Source organism: Mesoplodon densirostris, chromosome 2 (assembly GCF_025265405.1).
Source record: "Mesoplodon densirostris isolate mMesDen1 chromosome 2, mMesDen1 primary haplotype, whole genome shotgun sequence".
Lineage (NCBI taxonomy): Eukaryota > Metazoa > Chordata > Mammalia > Artiodactyla > Ziphiidae > Mesoplodon > Mesoplodon densirostris.
The window spans coordinates 34,597,147-34,611,836 of record NC_082662.1 but is presented as its reverse complement, the minus strand read 5'-3'; the positions used below and the strand labels follow the sequence as shown (position 1 = coordinate 34,611,836).

The window sequence follows — 14,690 nt, the reverse complement described above, 5'->3', positions numbered from 1 at the left end:
GAAAGGGAAATCTCTCCCAGCAGCCTCAGGAGCAGCAGACTAAATCTCCACAATCAACTTGATGTACCCTGTATCTGTGGAATACCTGAATAGACAACGAATCATCCCAAATTGAGGAGGTGAACTTTGGGAGCAACAATATATATATTTTTCCCCTTTTTCTCTTTTTGTGAGTGTGTATGTGTATGATTCTGTGTGCGATTTTGTCTGTATAGCTTTGCTTTTACCATTTGTCCTAGGGTTCTGCCTGTCCATTTTTGTTTGTTTCTTTGTTTTTATTATAGTTTTTAGCATTTGTTATCATTGGTGGATTTGTTTTTTGTGGTTGCTCTCTTCTTTGTTTCTATCTTTTTTATTTTTTCAAAATTTTTTAAAATTATTTTTTATTTTAATAATTTTATTTTATTTTCCTTTATTTTATTTTATCTTCTTCTTTCTTTCTTTTCTGCATTTTATTCTGAGCCGTGTGGATGACAGGCTCTTGGTGCTCCAGCCAGGCATCAGGGCTGTGCCTCTCAGGTGGGAGAGCCAAGTTCAGGACACTGGTCCACAAGAGACCTCCAAGCTCCACGTAATATCATACGGTGAAAATCTCCCAGAGATCTCCATCTCAATGCCAAGACCCAGCTCCACTCAATGACCAGCAAGCTACAGTGCTGGACACCCTATGCCAAACAACTAGCAAGACAGGAACACAGCCCCACCCATTAGCAGAGAGCTGCCTAAAAATATAATAAGGCCACAGACACCCCAGAACACACCACCAGATGTGGACCTGCCCACCAGAAAGACAAGATCCAGCCTCATCCACCAGAACACAGGCACTAGTCCCCTCCACCAGGAAGCCTACACAACCCACTGAACCAACCTTAGCCACTGGGGACAGACACAAAAAACAACGGGAACTACAAACCTGCAGCCTGCGAAAAGGAGACCCCCAAACACAGTAAGTTAAGCAAAATGAGAAGACAGAGAAACAGCAGATGAAGGAGCAAGGCCAAAACCCACCAGACCTAACAAATGAAGAGGAAATAGGCAGTCTACCTGAAAAAGAATTCAGAATAATGATAGTAAAGATGATCCAAAATCTTGGAAGTAGAATGGAGAAAATACTAGAAACATTTAACACGGACCTAGAAGAACTAAAGAGCAAACAAACAGTGATGAACAACACAATAAATGAAATTGAAAATTCTGTAGAAGGGATCAATAGCAGAATAACTGAGGCAGAAGAACAGATAAGTGACCTGGAAGATAAAATAATGGAAATAACTACTGCAGAGCAGAATAAAGAAAAAGAAAAAAGAATTGAGGACAGTCTCAGAGACCTGTGGGACAACATTAAATGCACCAACATTCGAATCATAGGGGTCCCAGAAGAAGAAGAGAAAAAGAAAGGGACTGAGAAAATATTGGAAGAGATTATAGTTGAAAACTTCCCTAATATGGGAAAGGAAATAGTTAATCAAGTCCAGGAAGCACAGAGTCCCATACAGGATAAATCCAAGGAGAAACACGCCAAGACACATATTAATCAAACTATCAAAATTTAAGTACAAAGAAAAAATATTTAAAGCAGCGAGGGAAAAACAACAAACAACATACGAGGGAATCCCCATCAGGATAACAGCTGATCTTTCAGCAGAAACTGCAGGCCAGAAGGGACTGGCAGGACATATTTAAAGTGATGAAGGGGAAGAACCTACAACCAAGATTACTCTACCCAGCAAGGATCTCAGTCAGATTTGACAGAGAAATTAAATCCATTACAGACAAGCGAAAGCTAAGAGAATTCAGGCCTACCAAACCAGCTTTACAGCAAATGCTAAAATAACTTCTCCAGGCAGGAAACACAAGAGAAGGAGAAGACCTACAATAACAAACCTAAAACAATTAAGAAAATGGTAATAGGAGCACACATATCAATAATTACCTTAAATGTAAATGGATTAAATGCTCCAACCAAAAGACATAGACTGGTTTCAATGGATACAAAAACAACACCCATATATATGCTGTCTACAAGAGACCCACTTCAGACCTAGGGACACATACAGACTGAAAGTGAGAGGATGGAAAAAGATATTCCATGCAAATGGAAAGCAAAAGGAAGCTGGAGTAGCGATTCTCATATCAGACAAAATAAACTTTAAAACAAAGACTATTACAAGAGAAACAGATGGACACTACATAACGATCAAGGGATCAATCCAAGAAGAAGATATAAGAATTGTAAATATTTATGCATCCAACATAGGAGCACCTCAATACATAAGGCAAATACTAACAGACATAAAAGTGGAAATCGACAGTAACACAATCATAGTAGGAGACTTTAACACCCCACTTTGACCAATGGACAGATCATGCAAAATGAAAATAAATAAGGAAACACAAGCTTTAAATGATACATTAAACAAGATGGACTTAATTGATATTTACAGGACATTACATCCAAAAACAACAGAATACACATTTTTCTCAAGTACTCATGGAACATTCTCCAGGATAGATGATATCTTGGGTCACAAATCAAGCCTTGGTATATTTAAGACAATTGAAATTGTATCAAGTATCTTTTCTGGCCACAACGCTATGAGACTACATGTCAATTACAGGAAAAGATCTGTAAAAAATACAAACATATGGAGGCTAAACAATACACTACTTAATAACAAAGTGATCACTGTAGAAATCAAACAGGAAATCAAAAAATACCTAGAAACAAATGACAATGGAGACATGATGACCCAAAACCTATGAGATGCAGCAAAAGCAATTCTAAGAGGGAAGTTTATAGCAATACAATCCTACCTTAAGAAACAGGAAACATTTCAAATAAACAACCTAACCTTGCACCTAAAGCAATTAGAGAAAGAAGAACAAAAAAACCCCAAATTTAGCAGAAGGAAAGAAATCATGAATATCAGATGAGAAATAATTGAAAAAGAAATGAAGGAAATGACAGCAAAGATCACTAAAACTAAAAGCTGGTTCTTTGAGAAGATAAACAAAATGGATAAACCATTAACCAGACTCATCAAGAAAAACACAGAGAAGACTCAAATCAATAGAATTAGAAATGAAAAAGGAGAAGTAACAACTGACACTGCAGAAATATAAAAGAACATGAGAGATTACTACAAGCAACTCTATGCCAATAAAATGGACAACCTGGAAGAAATGGACAAATTCTTGGAAATGCACAACCTGCCGAGACTGAACCAGGAAGAAATAGAAAATATGAACAGACCAGTCATAAGCACTGAAATTGAAACTGTGGTTTAAAATCTCCCAGCAAACAATGGCCCAGTACCAGATGGCTTCACAGGCGAATTCTGTCAAACATTTAGACAAGAGCTAACACCTATACTTCTCAAATTCTTCCAAAATATAGCAGAGGGAGGAACATTCCCAAACTCATTCTATGAGGCCACCATCACCCTGATACCAAAACCAGACTAAGATGTCACAAAGAAAGAAAAATACAGGCCAGTATCACTGATGAACATAGATGCAAAAATCCTCAACAAAATACTAGCAAATAGAATCCAATAGCACATTAAAAGGCTCATATACCATGATCAAGTGGGGTTTATCCCAGGAATGCAAGGATTCTTCAATATATGCAAATCAATCACTGTGATACACCATGCTAACAAATTGAAGGAGAAAAACCATATGATCATCTCAATAGATGGAGAGAAAGCTTTTGACAAAATTCAACACCCACTTATGATAAAAACCCTGCAGAAAGTAGGCATAGAGGGAACTTACCTCAACATAATAAAGGCCATATATGACAAACCCACAGCCAACATTGTCCTCAATGGTGAAAAACTGAAACCATTTCCACTAAAATCAGGAACAAGACAAGGTTGCCCATTCTCACCACTCATATTCAACATAGTTCTGGAAGTTCTAGCCACAGCAGTCAGAGAAGTAAAAGAAATAAAACGAATCCAAATCGGAAAAGAAGAAGTAAAGCTGTCACTGTTTCAGATGACATGATACTATACACAGAGAATCCTAAATATGCTACCAGAAAACTACTAGAGCTAATCAATGAATTTGGTAAAGTAGCAGGATACAAAATTAATGCACAGAAATCTCTTGCATTCCTATAAACTAATGATGAAAAATCTGAAAGTGAAATTAAGAAAACACTCCCATTTACCATTGCAACAAAAAGAATAAAATATCTAAAAGTAAACCTACCTAAGGAGACAAAAGATGTTTGCAGAAAATTATAAGACACTGATGAAAGACATTAAAGATGATACAAACAGATGGATAGATATACCATGTTCTTGAATTGGAAGAATCAACATTGTGAAAATGACTATACTACCCAAAGCAAACTACAGATTCAGTGCAATCCCTATCAAACTGCCACTGGCATTTTTCACAGAACTAGAACAAAATATTTCACAATTTGTATGGAAACACAAAAGACCCTGAATAGTGAAAGCAATCTTAAGAAAAATGGAGCTGGAGGAATCAGGCTCCCAGACTTCAGACTATACTACAAAGCTACAGTAGTCAAGACAGTATGGTACTGGCACAAAAACAGAAATACAGATCAACAGAACAGGATAGAAAGCCCAGAGATAAACCCATGCACATATGGGCACCTTATCTTTGATAAAGGAGTCAAGAATATACAGTGGAGAAAAGACAGCCTCTTCAATAAGTGGTGCTGGGAAAACTGGACAGGTACATGTAGAAGTATGTAATTAGAACACTCCCTAACACCATACACAAAAATAAACTCAGAATGGATTAAAGACGTAAATATAAGGCCAGACACTATAAAACTCTTAGAGGAAAACATAGGCAGAACACTCTATGACATAAATCACAGCAAGATCCTTTTTGACCTACCTCCTAGAGAAATGGAAATAAAAACAGAAATAAACAAATGGGACCTAATGAAACTTCAAAGCTTCTGCACAGCAAAGGAAACAATAAACAAAACCAAGATTCAACCCTCAGAATGGGAGAAAATATTTTCAAATGAAGCAACTGACAAAGGATTAATCTCCAAAATTTACAAGCAGCTCATGCAGGTCAGTAACAAAAAAACAAACAACCCAATCCAAAAATGAGCAGAAGACCTAAATAGACATTTCTCCAAAGAAGATATACAGATTGCCAACAAACACATGAAAGAATGCTCCACATCATTAATCATTAGAGAAATGCAAATCAAAACTACAATGAGATATCATCTCACACCTGTCAGAATGGCCATCATCAAAAAATCTGCAAATAGGGCTTCCCTGGTGGCGCAGTGGTTGAGAGTCTGCCTGACAATGCGGGGGGCACGGGTTCGAGCCCTGGTCCGGGAAGATCCCACATGCCGCGGAGCGGCTGGGCCCATGAGCCATGGCCGCTGAGCCTGCGCGTCTGGAGCCTGTGCTCTGCAACGGGAGAGGCCACGATAGTGAGAGGCCCGCGCACCGTGATGAGGCGTGGCCCCCGCTCGCCGCAACTAGAGAAGGCCCTCGCGCAGAAACGAAGACCCAACAGAGCCAAAAATAAATAAATAATTTTTTTAAAAAATCTGCAAATAATAAATGCTGGAGAGCGTGTGGAGAAAAGGGAACCCTCTTGCACTGTTGGGGGGAATGTAAATTGATACAGCCACTATGGAGAACAGTATGGAGGTTCCTTCAACAACTAAAAATAGAACTACCATACGACCCAGCAATCCCACTACTGGGCATATACCCTGAGAAAACCATAATTCAAAATGAGTCATGTACCACAATGTTTCTTGCAGCTGTATTTACAATAGCCAGGACATGGAAGCAACCTAAGTGTCCATCGACAGATGAATGGATAAAGAAGATGTGGCACATATATACAATGGAATATTACTCAGCCATAAAAAGAAACGAAATTGAGTTATTTGTAGTGACGTGGATGGACCTAGAGTCTGTCATACAGAGTGAAGTCAGAAAAATACCGTATGCTAACACATATATATGGAATCTTAAAAATAAATAAATAAATAAATAAAAGGTCATGAAGAACCTAGGGGCATGACGGGAATAAAGACGCAGACCAGCTAGAGAACGGACTTGACGATATGGGGAGCGGGAAGGGTAAGCTGGGACAAAGTGATAGAGTGACACAGACATATATACACTACTGAACGTAAAATAGATAGATAGTGGGAAGTAGCCACATAACACAGGGAGATCAGCTCAGTGCTTTGTGACCACCTAGAGGGGTGGGATAGGGAGGGTGGGAGGGAGGGAGACACAAGAGGGAAGAGATACAGGGATATATGTATATGTATAATTGATTCAGTTTGTTAAAAAGCAGAAACTAATACACCATTGTAAAGCAATTATACTCCAGTAAAGATGTTAAAAAAAAAGTACATATGTTACTACCTAAAAAGCCATTCTTACAGAAAAAAAGATCTGTAAACTCCTGTTTGAGACAAAAGAGACTGATCATTCAACTTTTTCATATACCTGTACCTAAAAAGGAAAGCTAATGTATGTTTAGATACACTTATATAAAGTCATGATATTTTTTTTAAAAAAGGAGAATCTGTCTGCCAGGGACTTCCCTCCTGGTCCAATGGTTAAGAATCTGCCTGCCAATGCAGGGGACACGGGTTTGAGCCCTGGTCCGGGAAGATCCCACATGCCACAGAGCAACTAAGCGCATGCGCCACAACTACTGAGCCTGCGCTCTAAAGCCAGCGAGCCACTACTACTGAAGCCCACGCACCTAGAGCCTGTGATCCGCAACAAGAGAAGCCACTGCAGTGAGAAGCCCACGCACTGCAATGAAGAGTAGCCCCCGCTTGCTGCAACTAGAGGAAGCCCATGTGCAGCAGCGAAGACCCAACGCAGCCAAAATAAAGAAAGAAAGGAAGGAAGCAGAGGAGGGAGGGGAGGAAGGAGAATCCACCTGCCAGTGCAGTAGACACGTGTTCAAGCCCTGGTCCAGGAAGATCCCACATGCCACAGAGCAACTAAGCTCGTGCGCCACGATTACTGAGCCTGTGCTCTAGAGCCCGCTCACTGCAACTAGAGAATGCCCGCACACAGCCAGAAAGACCCAACGCAGCCAAAAATAAATTATTTTTTTTTAAATCTGAATCAAGGGAGAGGGAAAAAGGGAAGAAAATTCAGTTGATTTTTTTTTTTTTTTTTTTTTTTTTTGCGGTATGCGGGCCTCTCACTGTTGTGGCCTCCCCCGTTGCGGAGCACAGGCTCCGGACGCGCAGGCTCCGGACGCGCAGGCTCAGCGGCCATGGCTCACGGGCCCAGCCGCTCCGCGGCATATGGGATCCTCCCAGACCGGGGCACGAACCCGTATCCCCTGCATCGGCAGGCGGACTCTCAACCACTCGCGCCACCAGGGAGGCCCTCAGTTGATTTTTAAGGAGAAAAAAGAAGTTAAAGGTACAACTTGAAAAATCAAGTTAAATAGAAATGTAGGCAATATGATAATTGTAATAAATTTGTATACATCAGTTATCACAAGAAATTAGCTTAAGCTCATCAGTTTAGTCAGATTGTTTTAAAATCTAGCTACATGCTGTTTACAAGAGACACTGCTGGGGGCTTCCCTGGTAGCACAGTGGTTGAGAGTCTGCCTGCTGATGCAGGGGACATGGGTTTGTACCCCGGTCTGGGAAGAACCCACATGCCGCGGAGCGGCTGGGCCCGTGAGCCATGGCCGCTGAGCCTGCACGTCCGGAGCCTGTGCTCCGCAACAGGAGAGGCCACAAGAGTGAGAGGCCTGTGTACCACAAAAAAAAGAGACACTGCTGAAATACGACAGAAAGGTGTTGAAAGTAAAAGAATATAAAATGTATACCATGCAAACCTTTATCAAAATAAAGCTGGTGTTAACTGTACTGAAATTAGACAAAGAAGACTTTGGTGCTAAAAAGCATTAAAGAGGTTAGTATCTAATGATAACAAAATACAGTTCACCAAGAAGATAAAAATTATAAATATACGTGCTCCTCAAAAACATAGCCTCAAAGTAGGTAAAGCAAAATTTGACAGAATTACATGGAAAATTTGGAAAATCCACAATCATTAGGAAATATTTTAATACACATCTCTCAATAATTGATAAACAGACAAGAAAAAATGGTATATCAATCAGCATAAGCTAATCAGTATTAAATGTTGATCAATTTTTTAAAATCAGTTGCATTCCTATTAGCAGCAAGTGGTTTGAAAATAAAATTTTTAAAGATACTCTTTAAGATAGCAAAAGAATTACAATGCGGCCAGAAAAAGAAAATTACAATATGGTTCGTAAAAAGCATGAGACAGGGCCTCCCTGGTGGCGCAAGTGGTTGAGAGTCCGCCTGCCGGTGCAGGGAATGCGGGTTCATGCCCCGGTCTGGGAGGGTCCCATATGCCGCGGAGCGGCTGGGCCCGTGGGCCATGGCCGCTGAGCCTGCGCGTCCGGAGCCTGCGCGTCCGGAGCCTGTGCTCCGCAACGGGGGAGGCCACAACAGTGAGAGGCCCGCATACCGCAAAAAAAAAAAAAAAAAAAAGCATGAGACATTTGTAAAGGAATTTTTAAACTTATACTGAAGAAGGAATCTACGTTAAAGAATACTTAACAGATGGAAAATACTATCATGTTCCTGGATGGAAAGGCTCAGTATCATACATACAAAGGTTATTTCTTCCCAAACTGTAAGTTCACTGGGATTCCAGTCAAAATACAAGTAGTGTTTTTCTGTGGAACTTGAAAAGCTGATCCTAAAATTCATATGAAAGGTCAAGGAGAAAGAATAGCTAAAACAATACTGAAGAATAACAAGGTAGGGAGACTTTTTCTGCCAGATATCCGTTTAATAAGACGTTATTGGTACACAATCGGACAGTAAGACGAAGGGAAACAGAATAGAGTATACAACACTTTTTTGGAAACTTTATCTATGCAACTGCATTGCAGATCAGCACCCAAGAACTAGCTTCACTACTGGAGAGACTGTACAATGTTACAACTACTTTGGAGATCAATTTAACAATATTTAATAAAGTGGAAGATGTATATATCTATCCTATAACCCACCAATTCTACTCCTAGGTATACACCCTGAAGAAATCCTGCCACATGTGAACAAAGGAACAAGTGCAAGAATGGCCATTAAAACTCTTTTGAAATAGTAAACAATTCATAACAACCTTAAATGTCTGTCAAAAGAGAATGAATAAATTATGATATATACATGTAATGGAGTACTATTAGCAGTTAAATTAGAGCTAAATTTATCAATATGGATACGTTTCAAAAACATAATGTTGAACAAAAAAAGCAAGTTGTAGAATGATATGTTCAGAATACTACTATTTATATAAAATTTAAAAGTATGCAAATGGTTTGTACATATATAGTAAAGTATAAAAACATGCATGGGGAAGGGCACAAAAGGGGATTCAGCCTTATCTGTTACCCTTTATTTCTTGAAAAAAACAAAGATCTGAAGCAAAGATGTCAAAATAATAGGATTAACAAAGTAATACTTTGGTATACTTTGAAATTCATTTAAAAGAAAGACTAAAGCTCCATTATAAATCCTATATAGCAGTCACTTTTTAATCATCCAAATGAGATAGCAGTCTTTTGGCATACATAGCCTCTCTCTTTGCATCTAGGTCTGTGTATTTCTGTCTCTCATTTAGGAACCACCATCGCCTTCTCACAACTTCTTCAAAATGGGAATGAAGCTGGAAGCTGTGGACAGGAAGAATCCTCATTTCATTTGCCCAGCCACTATTGGGGAGGTGCGAGGCTCAGAGGTGCTTGTCACTTTTGATGGGTGGCGAGGGGCCTTTGACTACTGGTGCCGCTTCGACTCCCGGGACATCTTCCCTGTGGGCTGGTGTTCCTTGACTGGAGACAACCTGCAGCCACCTGGCACTAAAGGTAAACGCTCTTAAAGTTGGAACCCAAGTTGGTAAGGGAGCCTACCTAGATCTTTCATGGTCAGCATACCTTCACCAATAAACATCACTTGTAGGCAAAGGAGGATTGCAAGGGCCAGCAACTTAGGTAAAAACTAATGTCTACTGAAGAGTAATCAGAAACAGTAAGAATTTAAATGTCACGTGAAGCTAGACATGGAGTTTGGCATAAAGTAAAAATTCCTTGCTCTAAATATCTTGGCTTATTTTCAGGCAAGTAGCTTCTCATCTCTCTTATTACTAGCCTGTTTCAGAGTTTGAGTAGTATCTTTCTTGAGGTGCACATTCTGGCTTGGTAGATGAGCTGGACTAACATTGTATTATATAAAAATACTTAACAAGCACTGTAGCATAATGGAAAAAGCATGTGCTTTGAAGTAAGATAGACTTAGATTTGAGGTCCAACTCTGCCTTTTGCCAGCTGTGTGGCTTTGGTCAGTTAATTCACCTCTCCAAACCTCAAAATTCCTTGTCTGTAAAAGAATACCTACTTCATAAAGTTACTGTGAAGAGTAAATGAGATTACATGGGTAAAATGCTTACATAATATCTGGCAAATACCAAATGCTAAACAAATGTTTTTACTGTATTACTGCTGCTCTTATTATAGTTATTATATATTTATTATAATTATTATATAATATGCTATATTATCATTATAATACTATTATTAAAATAACCACTACCTATGGGAGAGTATATATAAAGTACTAGAATAGTACCACAGAGTAGGTGAACAGTCAATGATATTTCGAATGATCATGATGTTGGAGATCATCCAGAATAGAGTTTGAGGTAGCTCTTTTTTTTTTTTTTTTTTTTTGGCTGCATTGGGTCTTCATTGCTGAGCGCGGGCTTTCTCTAGTTGTGGCGAGTGGGGGCTACTCTTCGTTGTGGTACATTGGCTTCTCATTGCAGTGGCTTCTCTTGTTGCGGACCACGGGCTCCGGGCACGTGGACTTCAGTGGTTGTGGCTCGCGGGCTCAGTAGTTGTGGCTAACGGGCTTTAGAGCGCAGGCTCAGTAGTTGTGGCTCACGGGCTTTAGAGTGCAGGCTCAGTAGTTGTGGCTCACAGGCTCTAGAGTGCAGGCTCAGTAGTTGTGGTGCACGGGCTTGGTTGCTCCACAGCATGTGGAATCTTCCCAGACCAGGGCTCAAATCTGTGTCCCCTGCATTGGCAGGTGGATTCTTAACCACTGCACCACCAGGGAAGCCCAAGGTAGCTCTTAATAAAGAAAATAAATAATAAGAATTTCATCCCCTCAAGTACTCATGAGTCTGAGGGAATGGAAAGTCACCCTTCCTTTCGTCTTTGGGTTTCTTTTCTAAACCTCTATCAAATTCATTCATTCAATTAGCCAGATACTTATGTAGCACCCAACTGTGAGCCAAGCTGAGGATACAGCAGTTACAAGATGAAAAACATTCATCAAGTGCTCTCATGACACTTCCATTCTAGAGGGGTGAGATAGTCAATAAACATTTAAGTCAAGAAGTAAACAAGATGATTTCAGGTAGACAGTTTCTCCTAAGGAAATAAAGTATGATAAGAGTGTGACAGTAAAGGTGTGATTATGAAGAGAGTTACTTGTTTAACAGCTTTATTGAATATAATTGAAGTAAAATAAATAAGGTATACAGTTTAAAAAGTCTTGACATATGTATATATCCATGAAACCGTTACCATAATCAAGGTAATGAACATATCCATAATCCCCAAAAGTTCCCTTGTTCCTCTTTGTGGAGGGGGAGCTTTTTTAGATACAATTTTTTTAGGAAAAATTGTCTGAGAAGAGATATTTGAATTCAATGACAAGAAGAAGCCATCCAAGGAAAGAGAATTCCAAGCAGGCAGATGTGACAAACCTACAAGGGTGCTGAGACACGAATGAGTTTATTATGTTTCAAGGGCAGAAAGAACACTGCTCTAACTACAATGCACTGTGTGAGGGGCAAAGTGGCAAAATCGTGTAGGACCTTTTAAGCCAGAGTGAGAATTTGGATTTTATTCTAAACATAGTGGGGAACCATTAGAGGGTACTATGTAAGGGAGTAACAAAATCTGATTTACTTTTTTAAAAAATCAGTTGTACTTGTATCCAAGAATACAAAAGAAACTTACGACTCAACAATAAAAAAGATAAATAATGCAGTTGAAAAGATGGGCAGAGGACTTGAATATTTCTCCAAAGAAAATATACAAAAGGCCAATAAGGACTTGAAAAGATGCTCAACATCTTTAGTCATTAGGGAAATGCAAATCAAGGCCACAATGAGATACCACTTAACACCCATGGGTATGGATATAATCAAAAGACAGACAATAACAAGTGTTGGCGAGAATGTGGAGTAATTGGAACTCTCATACATTGCCAGTGAGATTGTAAAATGCTGCAGCCACTTTGAAAGCAGTTTGGAAGTTACTCAAAATGTTAAACATAGAGTTACCTGTGACCCAGCAAGTCCACTTGTGGGTATATACCCAAGAGAATAGAAATCATATGCCCACACAAACATGTACCATGAACTTCATGGCAGCATTATTCTTAACAGCCAAAAAGTTGAAGTAGCCCAAGAGTTCATCTGATAAAAAGATAAATAAAATGTGTTATATCCATATGAAATATTTGGCAATAAAAAAGAGTGAAGTACTGATACATGCTACAACATAGATGTACCTTAAAAACATTGTGCTAAGTGAAAAAGCCAGTCACAAAAGACCACACATTTGAAGTTATATGAAATGTCCAGAATAGGCAAAAACAGAGAGACAAAATACACTAGTGGTTTCTAGGGACTTGTGGGGGGAGAGGAAATGGTAAGTGACTGCTAATGGGTATGGGGTTTCTTTGGGGGATGATGAATATGTTCTAAAGTCAGATGGGGATGATGTTTGCACAACTCTGTGAATCTACTAAAAACACTGAATTGTGCACTTTAAAAGGGTGAATTTTATGGTATGTGAATTACATATCAATAAAGCTGTTACGTAAAACATCACTTGCGCTGCTTTATGGAGAATGGGTTGTGCCATGGTAACTGTGGAGGAGGAAAAGATAGGGTTGCTTGGATTAGGTTGGTGGCACTGAGTGGAGAGAACTTGAGATGGGGGCAGTGTGGGGGAGAGAAGACAGACTTCCTGCCTCAGGAAAGTGCTACTCCTCTATATGCTTCCAGAAACAAGTGCTCTAGGGTCAGTGTGAGAAATCCATTGCCCTCCCTCTGCAGACTCTGTGAGATAATCTCTTTGTGGAAGTAGCAGGAAGAGAAGTGCCTTAAAAATGATAATGGAGTCATTTTTGCTTTCTTGAGACTAAAACAGGATAAGCCTTGGTGCTCCAGGGTATATTCAGTTAGTAGGTTGATTTTCTTAATTTCTTGCTTAAAGAACTCTGCTATTTTGACTGGTAACTCTCCTAGGGCAATTGGGCAGTTCTCAAAAGCCAGAGGAGCTTGAGAATCTTTGTGTTCACAAATTACTGGACACGTATTTTTTTCTGACTGCACACTATGCTGATAAGAAATATGGCACACCATGTGGCTGACGATTGCAGAGGTGTTTGCTGGCTCTTTCCTTCTCTTCAGTGTATCTCTGGAGATCTTAGATTTTTAACAGAAGGACCAGGCTTAGAAGGTAGGAGGTTCTTCCAGTTGGCATTTCCAGACCAGGTCCTTCAGTCATCATTCCAGCAGCTGGATTGTTTCCTGCAACAACTCCCTCCTCCCACACCTCATACCCTCAGTAGAGCTTATAATGTAGCTTTCAGTAATAGAACTTGGGCTATCTCAGTGTCCTGGCTAAGAAGCAAATGATACAACGTGGAAAAAATGTGATTACTCAATTCATTTCACAAAACAAGATGTTCTCTATGTGTAAGCCTGTTCTCTTTCTAATCATACTATCTCTTTCCTATCTACCTGAAGGTCATTAGTGTGCAAATGTTAAAAAATTCAAGTATTGTACGATTGTTTCTTGCCCACAGTAAGTAGGAAAAATTCCAATATTCATTTGATGTTCTTTTACACACATTATTTCTTTTTATCTTCTGCTAAATCTGAACTAGGTATTATTGTCAGGTACATTTTATTTATGAGAAAAGCAAAGTTCAAAAGATTAAGTGACTTGGTTCTATTGATAGCTGAGTCTAGAGGGAGAGGCCATGGAGATCTTTTAGTAGGGCCATCTGTCAGGGCCATCACTTTGAGCCATATTACCTTCACACATCTTCCTGTATACTCTCCCCATTCTCCTTTGGGCTCTCTTCAAAGCTTCATTTGAGACCCTGGGTTTTGGTGTCCAGATCCTGATATGAAATAGGAAAGAAGCAGTGTAGCGTAACATCAGAGAATTGAACTGAAGCCTAGCCCCAGCTAGGGCACAAGCTTGTTTTATGTCTTTGAGCAAGTCATTCCTAAAGTGAGACTTGTTTTATGTCTTTGAGCGCCTCATTCCTTGTCTTTGAGCAAGTCATCTAGTTTGAACTAGATGATCCTTGAGGGTCCTTCCACCCCTGTGTAGTGTACAGGTTCTTGACCTTGAGGATAGGTAACAGGTGACTCCTATGACCGTCTTCTACTTGATTCCAGATCCATCGGCCCACCTCCCACCTAACTGCACTCCACCCTCACAGGGCTCTGCCTCTCTAAGGGGACTCTGCATGCTAGCTGTTTCTCCTTTGTTAAGCCAGTAGGAATCCTTTTTTAGGTCCTAAACTCCTGGGCCAA

The 14,690-nt window shown here is 39.8% G+C and overlaps 1 protein-coding gene across 9 annotated transcripts in view; it reads left to right on the top strand.

Annotated features, from left to right (window-relative positions):
* SCMH1 (Scm polycomb group protein homolog 1) overlaps window positions 1–14,690 on the top strand; it is a 193,435-nt gene that overhangs the window by 96,722 nt on the left and 82,023 nt on the right. For all 9 annotated transcript variants that reach the window (XM_060089621.1, XM_060089622.1, XM_060089628.1 and 6 more), the window contains one exon: window positions 9,684–9,927. In XM_060089621.1, the coding sequence (XP_059945604.1) occupies window positions 9,684–9,927 (244 nt within the window). The remainder of the gene's footprint in view (window positions 1–9,683; window positions 9,928–14,690) is intronic.